General features: G+C 42.6%; 1 protein-coding gene across 2 annotated transcripts in view; it reads left to right on the top strand.

Annotated features, from left to right (window-relative positions):
- The window catches only part of CTNNA2 (catenin alpha 2), a 2,570,005-nt gene that overhangs the window by 2,284,811 nt on the left and 260,757 nt on the right, over positions 1-24,437 (top strand). For both annotated transcript variants that reach the window (XM_069204683.1, XM_069204674.1), the window contains exon 14: positions 11,549-11,662. In XM_069204683.1, coding sequence (XP_069060784.1) covers positions 11,549-11,662 — 114 coding nt within the window. The remainder of the gene's footprint in view (positions 1-11,548; positions 11,663-24,437) is intronic.

The following is a 24,437-nucleotide window of genomic DNA, read 5'->3' as shown; positions in this document are numbered from 1 at the left end:
CACATTTCAAGGGAATTACCATGATTTGGAAACAAAAATTGCTAAAAATGTAACACAGCTCATGTTCAGTGCAAGCTCAGGTAGAAGGAGGCCCAGCACCAAGATACAGAAACCATAGGATATGTAGATGTTAAAAATATGCGGCTGTGCTATGTTCCTATAAAGCCCAAGGGCAATACCTGCAAACATAAGGCAGATGGCCTAAATTGTGATTTTGCTTGCAGTTGCTTTCCAGTTTGGCAAAGTGCAGTGCGCCCAGTTTATCGCCAGTGGTCACAATGAATGCATAAACACCCAAACATGCCTGATACCCTCACACAGGAGACCCAGAGGAATAAAGTTGGGTATCAATCATTGGCATGGGTGTGTGCCTGCATCAAGGAGACAAGATGGACTTAAAATTTTTTGGGAAAAATGCAGAAAACAAACAACAGACCTCTTGTTCTGTTTCGTCTACCACCCAGTCAGTAAGGACAAGGGAAGGCTGACACGTACCAGTAGATTCATTGAGTCATATAGATTTAGAAAAAAAAACATTTTTAATGAATTTTCCAAAAAGCCCTGAGGTTGAAATCTCTCATTAATTGAACAGTGCACCATAAATAGTCATTCGGACGCAATTTTGTGATATGTGAAAATAATACAGAATTGATTTGTGAACTACGGGCCAGATTTATGAAAATATTTTGCACTCGCAAAGGGTAAAATCGGCCGGCCATTTGCGAGTGCAAAATAGTGGTCTGCAATGCATGAAAGGCATTCCCAGACCACAAAGTAGAAATCGCTAAAATTGCGATTTCTAGCGTTGCGACCTGGATTTTGCGAATCGCAATTTGCGATTCGCAAAATCCAGGTCGCAAGGCAATGCTGCAACAAATCACAAATTGCGATTTTTCGCAGAATGGCAAAATACCATGATCTGCAACCAGGTGGGAACCTGGTGCAAAATTTTAAAATGCAGTAAAACTGCATTTTTAAATTTAACATGTAAAGCACACATGCCCTTTTGGCATGTGTGTACCTTACATGTTAAAAAAAAAATATTGGGGTGCAGGAGAGGGGGCCTTAGGCCCCCAGCACCCTGGCCTTTTGCATTTCCAAAATTGCGATTTCTGGTTCAGAAATCGCAATTTTGGAAATGCAAAAGATTTGCAGCTATGGGCCACCAAGCCCATAGCTGCGAATCGGGCCGGTATCGCAATTTGCGATTCGGTAATAGCATTTGCGATTTTTAAGAAATCGCTATTACAGATTCGCAAATGTGATACATGGCCCTTTGCGAGTCGGTAATAGCGATTTCTTAAAAATCGCTATTACCGAATCGCAATGGGCCATGATGGTACATCTGGCCCTACATTCCTTAGAAAATTCACACATATTTGGCACTGTCAGACTCCTACATGCAGGGTAAAATTTCCTTTGATAAGGTTCCAGGCTTTACATTTATTCTCTGAAGAAATGTAACAGAATAAAAGGAATTTTCTTGGAATAATTAAAATATCTCCATAATTTTCCTTATATCTTCAGGCTAATGAGATATAGTTGTTAGGTTTGGACCAATACATAGCCCTGAATGTGCCAAAACACTTACCGTTTGTGTTGGTCCACAAAGAGACCAAAGATAAGCATGTATTTGAGCATCCTAATGTGCATTTTCTTAAAGGTTCTGGCACAGAGGTGATCAAACACCTAGAAAGTTAAAGGCATCATTATATTTATGTGAATCAATCAGAAACACAATGCCACAAGGTGAGTTAATGTGTTCTGACCCAAGGTATCTTGCCAATATTGAAATTACAGTTTGCAATGCTACACTGGCATTTACAGCTAAAACGTTGATAACTGAACAGGGATTGTCATTGACAATACTTTCTATTTAAAATCAGAGTTTTACAAGAACATGCTCCAGGGTTGCATGTAACGATTTTTTTCACTCTTCCCAAGTGCCTGTCACAGTGTACAGCATATATTCACCCATCACACAGCAGTGTACCACTGTCTGATTGATAGTGTGCCTGTGGCACACCTTTAACTTTATAGATTCTGCAGAGTTCAGTAGTGTTACAAAGTGGTCTATTGGGCAAGCACCTTACTTTATAATCCTATTGATCAGGAGAGCTGGGAACTCTCTGAGTATGTAACAAAATCCCTTTGAAAATCTATTTATCCTGCTTTGACTCCAACATTATTTTTGTTTATGCTCACAAACTGTTAGTCTATTTTGTATTAAACATAATTGTAAAATCAATACAATTATCATTTCAATAATCATAAAATGAATTTAAACTTAGTTCAACAAACTGCTAAGTATAATTTCTCTGTGTTCCTTTTTGCTAAATATCTTAATATGTGTTCATTCCCTGACCCTTGCAATAAATAAAAGTGTGGTCAATTAAGTATTTTTATTATGCAGCATAAAGATAACACCTCACATGATGGCTTAAAGCTATGGCACTGATCTAGAAACAGTATTCTATTAAATGCACAGTGATATTTGCACTGAGCAGTGGTGGGGATGGCAGATGTTGATATATGGGCTGATTCACAAAAGTGTTTTTTAGACTTATCTAATTTCCCCACTTAATATGCTTTGGGGCCTAATAACAAAAGTGCATAGGAATATGTATGAACATACTACACAACTACTACATTGTGTACTCCAAAATGCCTAATTCACTAAGGTTTATCAGTATGCAATATAGTACTGTTTCAAATGCTCATAAAAGCGTTGGTGAATAGGCTGCTGTTAGAAATGTGGTCTCTAGTTGGCAGAGGTATGCACCCTGTCCAAGTAGAGACCACAATCCTAGTCAGGTTAAGTCACAACACAGCCTAAATTATCCTGTGCACACTCTCCTGTAGCCTGGCACAGAGCATGCAGGCTTAACTTAAACGGCAATGTGTAAAGTATGTGTGCAATAACTCATAAAGAAACAAAGTGAAAACACCACAAAAAGTACTCCACTACAAAAAAATAGATAATATTTATCTAAAGAAAACAAGGCCAAAATGACAAATGTCCAATATAGATTGGTCAAGATATCACTTTTTAGAGGTTAATTAAGACTTAGGGCCATATTTATACTTTTTGACGCAAAACTGCGCTAACGCAGTTTTGCACCAAAAAAATTAGCGCCGGCTAACGCCATTCTGAAGCGCCATGCGGGCGCCGTATTTATTCAATGACGTTAGCCGGCGTTAGCCGCCGGCGCTGTCTGGTGTGCGTTGAAAAAAACGACGTACACCAGGCAGCGCCGGCGTAGGGGGAAAATGGCGTATGGGCGTCCACAAATGGTGCAAGTCAGGCTGAGGCAAAAAAAACGCCACAACCCGATTTGCGCCATTTTTTTACGACGCCCATCCCCCATTGAAATGACTCCTGTCTTAGCAAAGACAGGAGTCATGCCCCCTTGCCCAATGGCCATGCCCAGGGGACTTCTGTCCCCTGGGCATGGCCATTGGGCATAGTGGCATGTAGGGGTGCACAAATCAGGCCCCCCTATGCCACAAAAAAATGTTTTAAAAAATACTTATCTGGACTTACCTTAATGTCCCTGGGGTGGGTCCCTCCATCCTTGGGTGTCCTCCTGGGGTGGGCAAGGGTGGCAGGGGGTGTCCCTGGGAGCAGGGGAGGGCACCTCTGGGCTCATTCTGAGCCCACAGGTCCCTTAACGCCTGCCCTGACCCAGGCGCTAAAATCCGGCGCTAATGCGAGTTTTTTAGACCCGCCCACTCCCGGGCGTCTTTTTTGCCCGGGAGTATAAATACGACGCATATGCATCGGAGTCATTTTTTAAGACGGGAACGCCTACCTTGCATATCATTAACGCAAGGAAGGTGTTCACGCAAAAAAATGACGCTAACTCCATGAACTTTGGCGCTAGACGCGTCTAACGCCAAAGTATAAATATGGAGTTAGTTTTGCGTCGAATTTGCGTCGAAAAAAACGACGCAAATTCGGCGCAAACAGAGTATAAATATGCCCCTTAATCTATAGGAATTATTGGATATATCTCTTTAGCACAGAGTACCTGGGATGCATCAAAAACAAAGATGATGCGGGCCACAGTGGAGGTGAGGCACCGGAAAGGCAAAGGGATGCGTCAGTTCCTTACTGCTCAGGGGAGGTGATGCATCGGTCTTTCCTCGCAGGAAAGGCAATGCATTAATTTCTGGATATGCAGCCTCTGTTCCTTACTGTGGGGGTTGATGACAAATTGACGCCCAGGGTCGACGCGTGGAAAATTCAGACGTGCTGTGATGATGGAACTGCAGTGAAACAGGCACTGTGTTGATTCTGCAGGTTCTGTATCGATTTTTCAGCAGTGAGACAAGCATTGTGGCGATTATTTCAGCGCAGCACATTGAGGCATGGATTTTCCCCTTTTAGGTGAAGACTTTGTTGTTCCTGAGACTTCTTAACAGAAGGCAAGCTGATAAGCCCTTGGAGATATCTTGTGGTGGGAAGACAAAGTCCTTCCAGCAGAGTCAGGGAGCAGAAGGCAGCAGGGCAACAAGCAGAAGAGCAGTCCTTCCAGAAATGCAGTCAAGTTGAGTCCTTTGGACAGCACTGTGGTCCTTCTGACAGAGTCCAGTTGTAGGTCCAGAAGTGTCTGATTTTAGGGGGTCACAGACCCAGTATATATACCTAGATGTGCCTTTGAAGTGGAGGAAACTTCAAAGAGTGGTTTTGAAGTGCACCAGTTCTCCTTTCAGCCCAGTCCCGTCTGTCAGGAGATCTCTGGGGGGTTATCAGTCCTTTGTATGTTGTCAGGTCACTGGCCCTTGAAGTGTAAGTGAGAGCCCCTCCACCCTTCATGCCCAAGAAGGGCCATCTGTATGCAGATGAATGCAGATGCAGCTGAGTGTCCTGTGTTTATGGCGGTCTGGGTGGAATGCACAAGGGAAGCTATCAACCAGCACAAACCACATGTGGATTGGAGACAGGCTGTAAGACACAGAGAGCAGTAAGTGCAGAGAAATTTCTACCATATAAAAGTGGCATTTCTAGAATAGTAATTGTTAGAAATGGGTTTTTTGGTTGGCAGTCAGGTTACCCTCTGTCCAAGCAAGAACCCTCACTCTAGTCAGGGTAAGTCACACACAATTCAAATTATCCTGTGCCCACCCTCTGGTAGCTTGGCACGAGCAGTCAGGCTTAACTTAGAAGGCACCATGTAAAGCGTTTGTGCAATAAATCATACAATAACACAATATAGCACCACAAAAATACACCACACAGTGTTTAGAAAAATATATAATATTTATCTGGGTATTTGCAGGTCTAAACCATCAAAGATGCAATATGTAAAGATATCACTGAAAAGTGATATAAAGGGGGTCATTCGCCGGGGCCGGGGTCGGTGGGAGCACCGCCAACAGGCTGGCGGTGCCCCGCAGGGCATTCTGACCGCGGCGGTTTGGCCGCGGTCAGAACAGGAAAACCGGCGGTCTCCCGCCGGTTTTCCGCTGCCCTCAGATATCCTCTGCGCCGCCATGGGGATTCCGACACCCGATACCGCCATCCTGTTCCTGGCGGTTCGCCCGCCATGAACAGGATGGCGGTATGGGGTGTCGTGGGGCCCCCGTAAGAGGGCCCCACAAAGAATTTCAGTGTCTGCTTAGCAGACACTGAAATTCGCGACGGGTGCAACTGCACCTGTTGCACCTTCCCACTCCGCCGGCTCCATTCGGAGCCGGCTTCCTCATGGGAAGAGGTTTCCCGCTGGGCTGGCGGGCAGCCTTCTGGCGGTCGCCCGCCAGCCCAGCGGGAAAGCCAGAATGGCCTCCGCGGTCTTTCGACCGCGGAGCGGCCATATGGCGGTTCCCGCCAGGCAGGCGGCTACCGCCGCCCGCCAGCCTCAGAATGAGGCCCAAAGTGTCTTAAGTCTTTAAAAAGTAAACAAAGTCTCTTTCAAGCACAAAGTACCTGGTTTGGAGTAGAAAATTTCCGCAGAGGGCCGCAGAAGAGGAGATGCGTGGAAAAATTGTGTGCGTCGGTTACGCCCCTTCACACACAGACTTGCGTCATTATTTTTCACGCGGGGAGATGTGCATCGTTCTACGGGAGGAAAAATGGTGTGTGCGTCGGTTTCGCCCCTTCACACACGGACTTGCGTCATTATTTTTCACTCGGGGAAGACGTGCGTCATTTTCCGGCACGCGGACCGTCTCCTTCTATGGATCGCGGGATTACCAGATGTCCCAGGGTCTGTGCGTGGATTCCTCGGCTTGTTATCCGGCTGCGCGTTGTTCTGGGAGGCTGTGTGTGGAATTTTCTTTCTCACGGCAGGCGTTGCGTCGATTTCCTCTCTGGAAGTCAGCCGGCGTTGTCCATGCGAGGCCGTGCGTTGAAGTCCCGGTCGCACTGCAGGCGTCGCGTCGAGCGGCGTCTTTCTGGATCGGCGTGCGGGGAATTTTTGCACCGCGGAGCAAGCTGTGCGTCGAACTTTTCGGCGCACAAGGAGTCCAGTTGAAAAAGAGAAGTCTTTTTGGTCCTGAGACTTCAGGGAACAGGAGGCAAGCTCTATCCAAGCCCTTGGAGAGCACTTTTGCAGCCAGACAAGAGTTCAGCAAGGCAGCAGGCCAACAGCAAGGAAGCAGTCCTTTGTAGAAAGCAGACAGGTGAGTCCTTTGAGCAGCCAGGCAGTTCTTCTTGGCAGGATGCAGGTTCTGATCCAGGTTTCTTCTCCAGCAAGTGTCTGATGTGGTAGGGCAGAGGCCCTGTTTTATACTAAATTGTGCCTTTGAAGTTGGGGTGACTTCAAAGAGTGGTTAAGAAGTGCACCAGGTCCCCTTTCAGTTCAATCCTGTCTGCCAGGGTCCCAGTAGGGGGTGTGGCAGTCCTTTGTGTTTGGGGTGTGTCTGAGTGAATGCACAAGGAGCTGTCAACTAAACCTAGCCAGACGTGGATGGTATGGCACAGAAAGATTTAAGTGCAAAGAACTGCTCACTTTCTAAAAGTGGCATTTCTAGAATAGTAATATTAAATCCGACTTCACCAGTCAGCAGGATTTTGTATTACCATTCTGGCCATACTAAATATGACCTTCCTGCTCCTTTCAGATCAGCAGCTGCCACTTCAACAATGTATGAGGGCAGCCCCAATGTTAGCCTATGAAGGGAGCAGGCCTCACAGTAGTGTAAAAACGGATTTAGGAGTTTTACACTACCAGGACATATAAACTACACAGGTACATGTCCTGCCTTTTACCCACACAGCACCCTGATCTAGGGGTTACCTAGGGCACACATTAGGGGTGACTTATATGTAGAAAAAGGGGAGTTTTAGGCTTGGCAAGTACTTTTAAATGCCAAGTTGAGGTGACAGTGAAACTGCACACACAGACCTTGCAATGGCAGGCCTGAGACAAGGTAAAGGGGCTACTTAAGCTACTTAAGTGGGTGGCACAACCAGTGCTGCAGGTCCACTAGTAGCATTTAATCTACAGGCCCTAGGCACATATAGTGCACTCTACTAGGGTCTTACAAGTAAATCAAATAGCCAATCATGGATAAACCAATCAACAGTACAATTTACACAGAGAGCATATGCACTTTAGCACTGGTTAGCAGTGGTAAAGTGCCCAGAGTTCAAAAGCCAACAACAACAGGTCAGAAAAAATAGGAGGATGGAGGCAAAAAGTTTGGGGATGACCCTGTCAAAAAGCCAGGTCCAACAGTAATGTTACATCCAACTTCACCAGTAAGCAGGAATTCTCACTGCCATTCCAACCATACCAAACATGACAATGCCACCCCTTTCAAATCAGAAATTACCACTTAAAAGTATATAAATCAATTTCCAATGCTGGTCTATGAGAGGAGCATACTTTACAATAGTGAAAAATGCCTCGTGGAATTGTCCACTACCAGCACATATAAAACTTACAAGTACATGTCCAGACTATTAACTAAATAGCACCCAGCCCTATGGTCTACTTAGGGCCTACCTTAGGGGTGACTTGTATGTAATAAAAAGGGAGTTTAAGGATTGTCAAGTAGTTTTAAATACCAAATTGAAGTGGCAATGAAACTTGCAATGGCAGGCCTGAGACATTGTTAACGGGCTACATATGTGGGTGGACAATCAGTGCTGCAGGCCCACTAGTAGCATTTAATTTACAGGCCTTGGCCACGTATAGTGACTTCACTGATGTCATCAATGATAACATTTTTATGAGCAATGTAATGCATGAGGTCATAAGTGGTGCATGACGGGGCGTAAACTTGAGTTAGTTCACTGAACTAAAACTGACAAATTACAGTGTTTTTAAGGTTTATTAAGGTTAAAATCTGATTCTGATTTTCATAGAACAGGTTTTTTAATCCTCATTTAATGGATCTCAGAGAAAGGGGAAAATGTGCTGAAACTAAGGGCCAGATTATAGAAAAATGGTGCTATATTACACGTAGCGCCACTCTTCTTGCGGCCCCTTTGCACCCCTACCGCCACCATGTGTGCACTGTATTTAAAATATTGCACACTATGGAGCAGAGTAGGGGGCAATAGCATCAGAAATTCTCATGCTAACCCTGAACAGTACATAGGGAGGCATTGAAAACAATGGCATGTCCCCTTTTAACACCTGCCCCAAACAGGTGTTAAAAATGCTGAAAAAAAACTGACCCAAAGAAATGTTTTAGATTTCTTCGCACCATTTATTTGCCCCCCCCCCCAATTAGGGAACGCCCCCTTACATTATGCCTGGCCCAGGCATAATGTGGCACAAGGGGCTACAAAATGGTGCAATGCATGCATTGTGCCACTTTGTAAATATGGTGTGGCGATTTTTCCTCGTTGGGCCACATTAACGTAAAAAAAATGATGCTAATGTGGAGCAAGGAGGCACTAGGGGCTCTTAAATATGCCCCTAACTGTGGGAAGCTAGGTTTTGGTTGTGGTTTTGAACTGCAAGTGCCCTGGGCCCCAGCTAAACAGGTTCCCAGGGCCTGATCTCTTTCCCCAAAACTGAACTATGTTTGGTATTTCAGCCACCCTTGTAAATTCCTAGTAAATGGTATTCCTGGTACCTAGTGCATGGGTACTGAAGAGCGTCCTCCTGAGCTGCAGCACCAAATGTGCCACTCTGAAAGGCCCCCACACCAGCATCATGCAGGCTGCAAGTACATGACAAGGTGTATTTAACGGTTGCAAACTCAACAGGCACTCACCAAGAGTGCCATGTCCACTAACACTGCATGCACTATAGGTAAGTCACCCCGCTGGCAGTCCAAACAGCCCAAAGGCAGGGTGCACTATAATGCATGTGAGGGCATATGTGTGCATGAGCAATGGAAAACCTGAAGACATAGTAAGTGTACAGGAAAACCATAGCAAATGTATGTACTGGACACTGGTCATTACGAGTTCCCTCAGTACATGATGGACTCTCTGGTATCAACCAACTCAGAATATTAAACCCACACTGATGGTTGTTGACTGGTCCTAACCAGCCTGCCACCACCAGACACATTTCTGAACTCATAGGGTGAGAGCCTCTGCTCTCAGGAGCCAGAACCCAAAGTCTTTCCAGGGTGGAGGTGTTACACCTCCTCCCTCAGGCAGGTACCCTGCACCAGAGGTCAGCTTCAAAGGCTTTTTCGCCTTTGAAGTCTGACCTCTGACTCTGCTGCTAGCAGCAGATGGCCGCCCAATGGTTTTTCCCCAACTTTGAGTGGGAAAGCTGTTGGAAAAAGTTAGCCAGAGTAGGAGTGTTCAACCCCAGCCTGCACCACCCCTCAGGTGTGGCAGGTGAGGTGACCACTCCATTTCATTTCCCCCCATCTTGGATGGTAGGAAAATAGCCTATTGGGTTATGGATGTGACCTCTTCCCACAGGAAGTGGTCACACAGCCACTACCAAGTACACACCACAATGCCCACTAAATGCAGTATTTAGTGGGCATCCCTAGACCTGCGGTTCAGATTTGAGGGACACAAGAAGACCAAGAACAAAGAAGACCCAAGGCACGGGAACAGAAGTCCTGCTGCAAGAAGAAAAAGGCACCAAACCCTGCCTGCTGCCCCTAGGGCTCGACAAACAACTCTGAGGTGTAGCCTGGAAACCTGAAGGACTCTGAAACCCCCAGAACACCTCCAGCCTTCTTCAAATTGCCAAGAACCTCCCAGCGAGTGATGGTATCACTCTCCTGCAACCTGCAAGAAACCAGTAAAGTCCAGTATACTGACCGGCGGCTGACCAATGAACAGGACTGAGCAGCCCAAACAAAATCCTCACAACAGACCCGAAGGACAAAACCTACCAGTGTGTCAGGTTTAGAGGCACTGCAACCCTCAGGGCCTTAGACGTTACATTACCCGGGGTACTGGACCCCCAATGTCAGACACCCAGAAGCAAAGTCCATTCGGACTCCCAAAAGCCCAGAAGCAAGCACCAGTTGAGAGACATCAGGACACCCAAGGCCCACCCCCCAGAGTGGCCCTGCTGACCTGCAATCTAGCCTTCAAGTGACCTGCACCTGGCTCCAAGGACTCCCTGACGCACAACACTTGGCTGACATATCTGCACTGCACCCGGCCTCCCTGGTCCATCCATCAGAAAATCAGCTGTGCTCTAGGGGTCCCTAACCCCTTGCAACCTTTACACTCCAAAGGGACCCACTGATCTTGCCTTTATGTCCATCTGTGCAGTGTGTTTCCAAGTGGTCCCCTTCTCTGTTCTACAGCAGCTCCAAGAATTTCAGCCACTGCTCCCTCTTGAACCGGGATTTGCCTGAACTTCTCCAGCTGGCCCACAGGACCTCTTGATGACCTCAACCTAAAACAGAAGGTGCCATTTATGAGAGCATTGCTTGATTTTATATGCAATTTTAAAGTGTTTCCTATTTATACCTATGGTGCATAATTATGCACAAAAAGCATGTATTTCTAAACTTTGAAAAATTGTAACAAAAGAAGTATTTACAATATCTTGATGATCTTGGTCTTCAAATTTTTAAAAAAAATCAAAGTATTTTTGTAAATTAGTCTCAAGTTATTCTTCAGAGTGTGTGTCCACATTTTGTGATACTGTGAGTACAACAAATGCTCAGCACATCTCCAAGATAAGCCTAACTGCTCGCCCACACTACCACAAAAACAGAGCATTAGGTGGTCTGCTTTTCACCTCTGGATACCAAAGTGTGGTTGTTTGGACTTTCTGAACAGTGCATGTCATTTTCGTACACTATAAGGAGAGCCAGCCTCCTACACTAATTAAGACAATGGCCCCTCTTCTTTAAAAATGTATGGAACCTAAGGCACTATGGAAGCTCAGTCTAGATTACGAATTACATTATTTATGTCTTATAAACCATATGGTATAGTAGAAAAGCAGTGGATACCGAGATTGTAATAAAACTATCAAAGTTATGTGACAGTTTACTGTATATGCTAAAGCAATATTTCCATGCTCATTTCTGACCACATTTATAAAGAAAGGGAATAAAACAAAATGGCGTACCTTGCACAGAGAGGCATTCCTTTGACTGCGGTATGTGCATTACATTTAGCTAGTTATTGCTTCTTTTTGTGTCTTTTCCTCAGACCCCTGAAGAATTAGAAGATGATTCTGATTTTGAACAGGAAGATTACGATGTACGCAGCAGAACAAGTGTGCAAACTGAGGACGACCAGCTCATCGCTGGACAAAGTGCAAGAGTGAGTATTGAGCCAAAGGACCAATTGGGCACTTTTTCCAAGTATGTTGACATGTGGGGAGATAGCAAGGCTAGAAAGTTTGAAAAATGAATGTAAATACAAATTATAAAATAGTTAAACTATTAATGTACAGAATGATAAGGATCCTGTTTACATCACTATATCAAAGGCCATATTTCTGAGACTTGTACACTGTTCAATTTATGCTGTATACAGAAATGTGTTACAGAGAAGAAACAGAAGTCAGATACTATTAAAATGTGCTTAATCCTGTACAGGAGATATCTAGCAGAAACAAGTGGCATCTCCTACTATGTTCATTTTTAAAATGGGATAAAAAGCTTTGTTTGCCAAGTGGTGCAAAGTAAAAAAATATTCATCCTTTAAGAAGCAATGAAATGTTGTCTGACTTTGTCAGCTTTCACAGAGGCAACGTTTAGTGTAACCTAGCCCTTATTCCCTTCGTTTGGATTCTCCACCGACCCTGAGCTGAGGATCGAGCTGCAGGGAAGTGGTCATTGAGGGAGAGGGTTATCTTCAGTGCCACTCGGTGATGCCCTAGGTGAAAATGACTGCCGCAGACACCTCATTCGTCACCACCAGAAGATTTGCCTCTCAAGACAGCAGGAAATGAGTAGTACGCCTCTCATGAGACTAACTGACTGTAAGTGACTGCGGAGCATTGGCAGTGCACCTACAGCCCTAAATGACATTGGGATAATTATTGTGCTGTTGTGAAAGGCCAATTTTACAATGCATGTTTTTAAACCTTAAGTGGCTTCACGGTTTAGAAAGTTCACAAGCCTTGAAAGACATTGTGCAGAGTTTGAAGACTCTTCACTCTACATTTATGCCCATTGGCCTGCACACTAGATGAAGGAGTACTCTTGGTTCAGAAGTTTTTCCCAACTCTATCTAACCTTTTTTAATCTTCGAGAAGGTACATTTTTTTAAAGAAATGTTTGTAAGGGTCATATCTATAACAATTTTGTCATATCAGGGTGTGAAATTACTGAGATGCTGGGTTGGACTGGCACCTAAGCAAAAGTTGCCCCTATTCATTAATGTGATATCTAAAAATGTGGCCTGTAAAGGCATGCTGTAATAGTCTTTTGCAAGATATGGAAGACTGCATGAACCTTGATCTTGCTGCATATCAGTGAAATCAAAAGGAAATAAAATGTCTATAGCAGGGCTACAAATACCAAAAAACAAGTTAACACACTGACCTGTCAGACTATCACGTTGGGAACTACCTAATTGCCCTATAGACCAGTCCATCCCTGCTGAGATTCTTGAATCATGACATTCACCTCCTGGCTGTCTTTTCAATGTATAAATACATACAAGTGTCAAGAGGATCACTCTGCTACATGACAGAATACTTTGAAGGTGTTCCTAAAATGTAACCCATCTTCCTGTCTGCCTGTTCTAAGCATATAATGAAAATATGGCACTGTTTGAACGCAGGTTGTGGGGCATTGGTTTTAGCAGCCAGCACTATAAACCTGATACAAAACAAGTCATAAAGAAAAATTTAAAAATGAAGTGAAATGAATTGACTTAGGGCCTGATTACAACTTTGGAGGAAGGTGTTAATCCGTCCCAAATGTGACGGATATACCACCAGCTGTATTACGAGTCCATTATATCCTATGGAACTCGTAATACGGCTGGTGGTATATCCGTCACATTTGGGACGGATTAACACCTCCTCCAAAGTTGTAATCAGGCCCTTAGTCTGTTATCAGTGCTAGATGACTATTATGTTATATCACACTAAATCAGAGATTCTTGGTGCTAATAAATAACTCTTATAAGCCTACACCTTTTACAAAGGGGTTAGGGAAGAGGGAAATATATTCAGATGAATGGTGGCTGAGTGATTTGACTGTGCATACAAAACTATATAAACGTCATCTATACAAAATAATATCACACAGCGAGTCCAATTAGTTAAAATGAGTACTCCAGTGAAAAGGGTCAGAGGGAGGGGGATTTGCCACCAAAAGCTTCTCAGAGGAATTGCTAAGAGGTCCTCAATCATTCTAATGTACAGTACAAGAATAACAAAACTTCAGAGTTGTATTTCACTTCTGGTGATTTTCTTTCCATTAGAGTAATGCCCTGTTTCTCAAATTCTAGCCAACGCATGTTTCTGTGCAGTTCAAGTTTTTCTCTACTTTATCAGGACTATGGTAAATTCATAACAATTACAGTATCTATTAAATCAAAAATTGTGTTCAGATGTCATTATGACAACCTACCACCAATGCTACAATTTAATACAGAAAAGAGAAAGAAGTTAAATTTGCAGAGTAACTTAAGATAAAGTCAGTGCAGAATTATCTCAACATACACCAGCACCATGTTGTCTAATATAGCCTTAGAACCCGCCGTAGCGGGCTCTACCGGCTATTAAAGGCCCGCTCCCGAGTTAAATGCCTGAGCTGAAGGCGAGGGCATTTAACAAGGGAAAGGGCTTTTAATAGCCGGTAGAGCCCGCTATGGCGGGTTCTAAGGCTATTAGAACATTCTGCCACTCAGGGCAGAATGTTCTCTTAAAAAAAACAAATTGCTCACGGAGCCCGAGGGGATTAGAATCCCCTCGGGCTCCGTGAGGCTTTGTTCACAGCTGCTGCTGTGAACAAAGCCCATTGGAATGTTGGCGCTGCGGGCTTTTACCGGCCAGTAAAAGCCCGCAGCACTCCATTGTTTTCAATGGAGCTGCCAACTTCCAATGTTCTAATAGCCAAATGATTGTGACACACCAGAGAAGTCATCACCCAGAGTCGAAAGTAAAGGTTGTGACAAAACCACTAAGAGAAAAAATAAACCTAATCCTATTACCATAAATAAGTCACCAATGTTAAGGAGAATCCTCATTAGCTGCAAACCAATATCTCATATTAGTAAACGTGATTTTAGTATTATATATGCCAATTGCATCTTTGCATAATAGTTGTGTGTATGTTGTACCATAAAGTGAATCTCCATCACCACCAGAGAACACTGCTCTTAAAAATATACAACATGCCTATCTTTTTATATGTGGGGTTCTCCACCCGTAGTGCAGTCTATGCAGGTGTAAACTTACTATTAATCCAGAGTTTGCGAATTCCAAAACAAACATAAACTTACACAAAGTAAGGTATAAAATATGTAAAAACAATGAATGCTGTAAAATATATTTACCCAGTTCAGTTCAGTAATGAGCTTTATTTTTTTGTCATGACCATAAATGCAAATAAAGCAGCAAAACAACATAAAAATTATCAAAACTCATTAGATAGCAAGATAGGAACTCACAATACATATCTTAAAAAGCCACTCATGAAACTCCAACCCTGGCAACCAGGTTGAACAATGTGCAAATGCAATAACGACCTACTGAAAAACAGACTGATCAACTCTCTTTTGTCCAACAATAATACCCTTTATGCCCACGGGTGCATACATATAATTTGTGCATACATTTACTTCATAAGACAAACCTTTAAGGCAGTAAATGAAAGATTATATAATGGATCAAAAGAGTGTAAATGCATATGAAAAGGGAGGGACTTAACTAGATGGTATAATATTATTCCCTCAACATGGTACACACAAGATACCCAACTTAATCTGCATGTTGTCTAAAGTGCAAGACAAAGAATGTCCCATATTACCCTCTAGGGGGAGTTAATACCCATCTACTGTCCCAACTTAATACCCCTTGGAATGTAGTGCAAAATATGGCAAAGTATATTGTAGTACCCAATAAAACCAGAAAGCATTCAAACTAAGATTAGTACATTTTAAAATTAACTTGAAATACCTGAACACATACAAGGAAACAATCATCATCTGAGTTAAAACCATAGATCACATCTGCATGGCCAGCTGCACATTCATTTGGTGACCCTAATGTGCTGAGCCAACTTGAGCTATAACAGGAGACCCATTTGTTTCCTAATCACTGCTAGCCTTAATAAGAACCTCCTAAGGAAAAAAATGTTGCCCTGCTTGTATCTGAACTGAGAGCTCGATGGGGGCGGGGGGGTAATATAATGCTGGAACCCCATGTTCTGACAATAAGGTTTCAGCCATTTAGCTCTGTCACATAAATATATTGGACAACAGAACAGTACATGTTCTATGGTTTCTGCCCGATCCCGACATTTAGAACACAATTTCTTCTCAAAGGTATCAGAACTTGTCTTATTACATCTCTGTGTATACCTATTAAGCACTAGAGTGCATATCCTGAATTTAATAAACAATGTTTTAGCCCACTGCCGAGTAATCTCATCAACATACAATTTGAACTGAGGAAAAGGTTTATTAGTCAGGAACCTGACAGTAAGAATATCACTATCAGACTTCTATGTGTATTCTGTTTTAATATACCCCCAAAATTATTTCTTCAAGATAGTCTTTGCTGAGGAATTAATAACAGAGGGATTCATCCTCCAGGACTCCAGGCCCAAATTATAGCGTCTTTTCATAATATGGAATAAGCTTGGAATAGTCATATACTTGTCCAACTAGACAAGTCACAAAGGCCTAGACTAATTCTGGAACAGACTAAATTCTGACCCAGTAGACCAAGGGTCTTAGGACAGCCAGATCACAAATCTGCTTAAAAGCTATATCAAAATACACTGGGAAAAGCAACATGGATTCGGCAAGAGAGTATAATGATCTTAAAAAATAGTTTTCTCTAACAATGAGAGAATCTAAAGATACAATACACCAAACATCGGCCCGATATAATGCAACCAACACAGCAGCAGCCATATAAGCTTCAACTGCTGGAGAGACTGCTCTCTGCATGGTTGCCCTATGCATCCTACTGATAACAGCTGATTTATGCAATATGGTGGCCTTGCACCTGTCAATATGGGCAGTCCATTACAAAGAGCTGCTAATTCTTACACCTAAAAAATCAAAATGATTGACTTCCTTGAGTACCGAAGTCTCAAGTGTCAATTTTCTGGTGAACGATCTGTGAAACCTTAGAGACATAAATTTTGCCTTCTTAGCATTGATCTCTAAACCCTGGAGGTTACAGGAGTCATGAAATTTATAAAGTAGTTTTGAATTCCACCAGGAGTTTGTAAAATATGCAGTGTGTTGTCGGCGAACAGCAGTCTGGGGAAAGAAGCACAGCCAAGTTTAGGAGCATCGCAGATACAGTCTTGAAGATATATTTTTTTTAATTTCTTTTTATTGATATTTCAAAAGAGGTACAGAAAAGCGAGAAGAAAATCTCAATCGTACACATAGGGTATATATCCATCAACAGCAGTCGAATGTCGTCATCATTTCATAAGTCCAAGAGCCACACTCTGTCAGGTAATGACAATGACTGTACAATCAAGGGGGGTGGGAGGAAGGATGGAAGAGTCCACCACTCAGGGAGATTACAGGGGGATATGTCCCTGCCAGCAGAGCACAGTTACATTGATAAGAGCTCTATGGCGGTGCTCAGATAACCTGAACCACACCCTCGCAGGGGGCCCTACACAACAGGCACAGTGTCTTCTAGTCTAGGGCTTGCATGTCAGGGTTGCATCTTCCCCATCGTTGCCTGCCCACACCACCAGGTACTGCTCCAATGGGACCCAGATGTTCTTGGGGCTCAATCTCACTGGCATGAGCTCCCAGAAAGCTGTCAAGTTATTTTGGCAGTATGCTGCATCTTTGAGCCAGGCAACCTTCTGCGGTGCTGGGTGGCACCCTCAATGCACCACCACCTGTTGCTTAGCCAGCAGTAGCAGAAGGTCAATCAGCTTTCTCTGTTCTGGAGGAACCTCCTTTACATAGCCAAGCAATGCAACCACAGGCTCCATAAGAAGATGAGCTATATGGCCAATAGTATTGAAAATAGTGTTTCAAAACACCCCCGCACCTGGGCAATCCCAGGCTGAATGCAGAAAAACGGCGCATGGAGCAGAGCATCGGTTGCAACATGCATCCTCCAGAAGGCCCATTCTTTGCAGCCATTCCAGGGTGCGATAAAGCATATGTAAATATCTAAAGTACACTAGATGCAGCTGATAGTTGGGCAAAAGAGCACAAGCCTGAAAGCAGCAGAAGTGTCACTGCTTTTCGGTAATGGGGGTGTCAAGGGCTTCGGCCCATGCCTGTTAAGAACCGGGGTCACGCAACGGAGCCATGTCTTGTATGTCAAAGCATATTCTAATGATGAGCCTGCACGGGATGGATTTGGGAAGTGTTGGGAATAGTTGGCGTACTGCAGGGAATGAGCCGTGAAGGCTTTGCATCACTCTTAACTGAAAGTATGTGGATGTTTCTAGTAAGAAGATATCTGGACCTTGTAAAGCCTGTTGAGAAGTGATAAAGGTGCCCCCAAAAAAGACATTGCCCATATTTTTGAGGTTCAGCTTTTGCAATCTACGGCTTCTGTGAGTATTTTATGAGATTGGTAAGGCATAATGGCCAGTTAGCGGGTCAGATCTGCTAAAGAGGGAATCCATCCAGGCCTGCCTCCACAACTCATTTCACACCTAAATTGTGCAGCCTGTAGTGTCAAACAAGGCCCTGTGGTGTGGTCACATTTAGGTGCCGTGTGAGCCATTCACTGGGTAGGATATAGCCAATGTAGTGCAAATTGCGCTTCAGCACAGTAGTAGTAGAGGTACATATCCGGTGCTTCTAGTCCACCCTGTTCAAATGGTAGTTTAAAAACCTCCCAGGCAATTCAGGATTGATTCCTGGCCCATGCAAGATTTGTAAGAAGGAAGTGAATGCAGTGTTGAAAGTATTGTGGCAGTGGAAGCAGGAGGGTAAGGAACATATAAAATAATTTAGGTAGTATCACCATTTTTGCCAAAGCTAGCCTGCCTGCCATGGATAGTGGAAGGTTCCTCCATATCTCCACACATACCTCCAACCAGTCCATCAGGTGGCAATAATTGGAGCACCTGAGGGTATCCAGGTCTTGGCTTAACCAAACCCTCATGAATTTAATCTGCTTGGTCGTCCAGCGTAGGCGAAACTCTGACGCTACCTCCTGGGTCACTGTCGTAAGTGGGAAAATCACTGGTTTGGCCCAATTTATGGTATTTCCAGAGAGCTCCCCACATTTGGTGAATTCCCTAACTAGGGGATATAAATTATCACAAGGATGTTTAACATATATGGTGACATTGTTGGCATACATGGAAAGCACAACTACATGGGGAAAAAGGCCAAGCTCCAGTGAAAGTGGCATTGTTGGAGTCTCGCCACAAGTGCCTCCAATGCAATGGTGAAAAGAATGCAAGATAAGTGGCACCTTTGGCACCTGCCACGGGAGCAGCCTGGCAAGAATGTTATTATCCATGTTAATCATGGAGAGCGGTCTGTAGGATTCACATCTCTGTGAATCCTTGTCAGGTTTTAAAATTGGAATGATCAGCACTTCACGTAAAGAGGGTGGCAATACACCTTGTGCCAAGTATTCCTCATACACGGCAAGGAGATGCGGGGCTAATAGGGGAGCAAAATCTGTATAAAATGTAGCAGTGAGTCTGCCTAAACAGGGGGTCTTGTCTCCAGGAAAAGCACTGATCATTTGGATAATTTCTTCTCCATGAAGGACACATCCAAGAACCTACAGTGCCCATCCTCAAGCCAGAGGAGTTGCAGAGTCAAAAAAAGGAGTCTGATATGGGGAACTATAGAAGTTAGTCATTTCTAGCTGCACCATCTTTAGTCCCGCCACTATATCACCATGCTCGGTTTTCAGCTCTTCAGTGTAATCATTAGCCAAGGGTTTGTGCAGCTTATTTGCGAGTGTTTTGACTGCTCTGTCTCCCTCACTGTATCACCAGACTCGGGCCTCCATACTCAGATAGTGTGTCTCCCACTGTGTGGCTTCCTCAAAGTCATTCAATGTGCTGCGAATACTAGCCAGTGAGAGCTCACTTTTGTCAATGAAAAACTGAAGCTCCAGTGCCCTGATCTCAGCCCTGAGGCACGTCAGGTCTCTACGCAGCTCACACAGCACCCCAGCCTGTTTTGAGATACAAACCCTATGGATTACAGTTTTGAACACCTCCCAAAATGTAGTGTATGAATCCACCTTCCCCTGATTGCATAAAAAGAATTCCACCATGCCTGTCCTCAGGTCCTCCCGAAACACCTGGTCATGCAGTAAACCTGATGGCAGGCACCACGTGAAAGCTCAAGACCTAAAGTCCAAAGCGGAAAGCCGCAACAGGACTGGGGCATGGTCTGACAATGTTTTTAAAAGTAAAATCTCTGATAGGAAAAATGATAAGGGCAGCTATTTTGGGATTTTTCTGTCATCCTGGTCGGAATCAATAATAGTTCAATTATTTTTTTTTAAAGTCTCCCTGCTTGTTGTCACCGATTTCTCCACTCAACTCAACAGCAGAGGTGATAGGCAGAATTCATCTTAACAGGCTGAAGTGTTGGGCAGAAGAAAAGGGGATTATTTCAGAAGTACAGTAACGCTTTCACCCCGGATTGTGAACAATAGAGCAGTGCCTCAACTTGCTTTTTATTATGGCTAAATATACTAAGGCAAAGAAGGACTCAAACCATATGTTTTTTTTTGGACCTAATAGCAGCATTTCACTCAGTGAATCAGTCTAAATTCTGGCTGCTGATGAAGGTCACTGGAATGGAAAAACCATTGGTCATTATTTTAAAGAGGCTACATCAAGATACACAGGTCAGGGTTTGGTACTCTCCTACTGGGGCTTTCACAAATAAACTAGTCTTGGGGAAAGGGGTAAAACAGGGATGTGTGTTGTGCCATTTTTATTTTAATGTTATATATTTAAAACAATGTTTGGTTGATAGAGAGAAAGACTTACCACAGTTGGGAAGACAGCTAGTATTTTAATCAAGAGCACCAAATGGCCTTTACCTTTTGATTGATTCATTTAATCTTTATCTTTATTTTATAACCAGTGGACCTAAGGTCTTAAAAATTAAAAATCACTTAATAGATAACTTAAAAGTTGATAAAGTTCAGCCTCATTAGAATCAAAATGCCTCCTTATTATTAGAACTCAGCACATGCTGAGACGGGGAAACTGCTAAGAGATTTGTCACAAAAGTAGGAGGGAAACTATTTAGACCTATATTGGAAATCTATAGGGCAAAATGTTCGACAGTGGGCAGTTTTGGGGCAGGTGTTTTGAGGGTACATTAATTCAAACCCCCAAAGAAGGTAGAAAGTGAGTTTCTATGCTGGCTTTTGGCAGCCCCGATATCTACCTCTAATTTTATTTGACATGAAGAGTAAGGTTGCTCCATTTATCAGCAGTCAACCCATTATGGTATGCCTTTCAGTTTGGGCTAAAAGAGAAAGGCAGTGTTAAAGCATTGTTTAAGGTTTGATAATCTGTTAGGTATCACCTAGCTTAAATGTGAGAAACTGTTGTTTATTTATTTGGTTGCTCCTGAACCATCTGGAAATCCAAACGGCATTGAAGAGAATTGGAGATGTAAACTAGAGCATAAGCATTAAAAGACTTTTGAGAGTGAGTGGATGGTTAAGGTGATTGGCTCCACAGTTGAGACTGATTATTCAACCCAGGCTTTAGCAAAGACTAGAGAACCTCATTTATTGTCAGAAACCCTTAGTTTAGATTAAATTTAACACTGCCTACGCTGAATACTTTGCATTTTGTTTATGCGTTCCCTTTGGAAGGGAACAATGGGCCTGATTTAGAGTGGGTTTTGGCGTAGGGGGTTACTCCGTCACAATCGTAACGGATATCCCGTCCGCTGTATTATGATCCCTTTCTAGGCTATGAAGATCATAATTCTGCAGGCGAGATATCCGTCACATTTGTGATGGAGTACCCCTCCACCAAACTTTAAAGCAAGAACAATGTCTCTCTGTGCATGTGACAATATTTCATCACAAAGCACTTTACACATGTTGATATTCTGTACACTGTACAAATCTCCCCGGAAACTTTGTTTATGTAATATTTAACAGTTTTAACATTCACTCGTAAAACGAGGCATATCTTTTAAGTCAGCATCTTTCAGCTGAGTATTTATGTTTAGCTGCTTTAAATTTTATTCGGGTATCTTTGAAACTCAGAAGAATTTATGGAATTGTGATTATGTAATTGTGGCATTGTATAAATTATTGACCATTTCCATGTACTGTATTTTTTATATGTTTGCTTTTATGGCTCAATCGTAGCTGAATGATTGACTGACATATTAAATATCAATCATATAATTAAATACAAGTTTTTAAATCATTCATAATAAATTATTACATAATTAACTTCCCAACCTATCCCTTTACAGCCTCAACAATCCACTACAACACTATAAAATAGTATTATTAATTAAATGAAAAATTCTAAATCACTTAAAATTGCAAGCTATATTTTAAAAACAAGTAATCACATTTATATAAACAATATTAACACATAAAATAGTATATCAATTAAAGCACATTAAAATATTTATAAAAGCTATTCCTAACAACTATATGACAGAAACTGATATTTAAATGTTTTTATTCTTTAAAACAATATTACTTACCTCAAAAAACAATATTCTTGTCCATCATGATATTTGTGTGTCACAATATTTATTTTGCAATTTTTATGTCTCCTGAGATTTTAAACAAAATATTTTGTCTAAACATGTATGCTGGGTTTGCTGATACTGACTGAAAATAGGCATTTTCAGAAGTGTGACTTGAAGCCCAACTTTTTCATAGAAGAGGAATTCATACTATGTTTCATTTTAGTGTAAATAGCATACCTCTATCTGCACCTAATCCAAAGTTAGCATTTTTCAAATGTAATTAGGTACTCCAGTGTTAGTCAATGGGAAAGATATGTCTTACAAAAGTGAAAAAGAAGTTTAGAATTTTTTTAGTGTCAGGACATGTGAAACTTTAGTACCCATGTACTACTTTTGAAATATAATGCACGCTCCACTGCGAGCCTTTACGGACTACCTGAGGAGTAACTTATAGGTATTGAAAAGGAACATTTGGGCCAGGGAAATTGTTTATTTTGCCAGGTTGAAATGGCAGTTCACAACTGCACTACAGGCTGCTGTGTCAGGCCTGAGACATGTTCTAAAGGACTACTTCGAGGGTGGCGAAATTAGTGCTGCAGGCCCACAAGTAGCATTTAATTCACAGGCCATGGGTATGTGTTGTACCATTTACAAGGGGGTTACAAGTAAATTACATATACCAATCAGGTGTAGGTCAATTTTATCATGTTTTAGAAAGAGAGCACAAGCATTTTTCTACTGGTTAGCAGGGTCTAACATGTACACTCATCTGTTTCAGAAAATGCACTGCTCTGCCTATTTTTCGCTCTTCCCTCTCATGCTTTGTATGCTCTTCAGTGGATCTTCAAATCAGCTTCCGCTTGTGTTACCTCCCTATATTGCCTCTCTGCATCAGCTCTCCTTTTCTTCTTCCTTGACAGATCAGGGGGCAGTGACTTGTAACCTAGCTGTCATCATTAAGAATACACACCAAATTGGCACGCTATTTAAAGGTCAGGGGTAATGCAGAATAAGAGCTTGTTACCTCCAAAAGTGCAGCCTGAGACTTAATTAATGCTACTAAAGAGGCTGTGTTCGTAGCAGCAAGCAAACCATCTAAGATGTGTGCCCTCAGCAAGAATCTCAAGTGACAATGCACTGCAACACCGTGGTGTGTTTCCATCACTTACTGTTGTGCCCATCGCACAATGCTTCTGTTTTTTCATGGCTGGACAGGCATGAAAGAGGCTTCAACAGAGGCACGAAGACTAATTATCACAGCAGAGTCAAGTGGAAAACTTTCTGAAACACGCGAGTTGACTCAGGCACTTATTCCCTCTATGGCTGGTCTCAGGACTCTAGAAAAATATAATTAGTTTTTCAGTGATCAAAACAAAAACTGCTCTCATTTGATGAATGCGAATGGAAGTAAGTGGGCCCAGCATGCTCATTAGTTTCCGAATCCAGAGATTAAGGCAGAGAATCGGTCAGCTGAATAATTCTTACAAAAAAACTTTATACAAGCAAAAAAATATATTATTTGGCTAACAGCAGTAATTCTTTGTTTCTCCTTTAAAACAATAACCTCGAGGCTTCCCACAGGGAAACAATATTGTCGCTGCCTCTCAAATCAATGAATTACTTACCATCAATGAAATCAAAGTGACTTAAGGTGATTGTTCAATTATAAAACAGTTTCAATCACATTTCAAAACAATTGTAAGACAGTATGAAGCGCTGACATTATGACAAGTATTACACCTTTTTTAGTCACTGGCTAGCTATCTGAGAATCTCGAATTCCCTTTGAAAATACTCTCTGACAAATGCATATTTCACAACAATTAATCAGAGCGTTTCATCCTGTTGTGCTTACAGAACAATAGGAAAATTTCACTAACTTCAATACAAGGAAGAATCACATAAAAAAACATTTTTGATGGTGGGAAACTGTTAAAAAGGGAGGAAATAAATTTCGCTTATGTTCAGACTTTCCAAAGATTTTAAATTATGTTTCCCGGTGCAAACTGCAAGCACAGTGAGCAAGGTAATTGTAAAGCATGGCTCTTGCTGATGTGGTTGCTTATTTTCATCCCGAAACACTCTAGTGCCAGAGACAATCTTTCATACTTTTAGCTGCACAAGTTAGGGCTTTAGATGAATTATTATGTTCGCAGTTTGACCACAACAAAATAGAGCACTAAGGTTTCAAAGTTATGTGACTGATGATGCCAACAGCTCTTCCATTCAGTTAAGTACTTAATTTGAGCCGGTGGTTT

This window comes from Pleurodeles waltl, chromosome 1_2 (genome assembly GCF_031143425.1).
Source record: "Pleurodeles waltl isolate 20211129_DDA chromosome 1_2, aPleWal1.hap1.20221129, whole genome shotgun sequence".
NCBI lineage: Eukaryota > Metazoa > Chordata > Amphibia > Caudata > Salamandridae > Pleurodeles > Pleurodeles waltl.
This window is presented reverse-complemented; position numbering and strand designations above follow the sequence as displayed.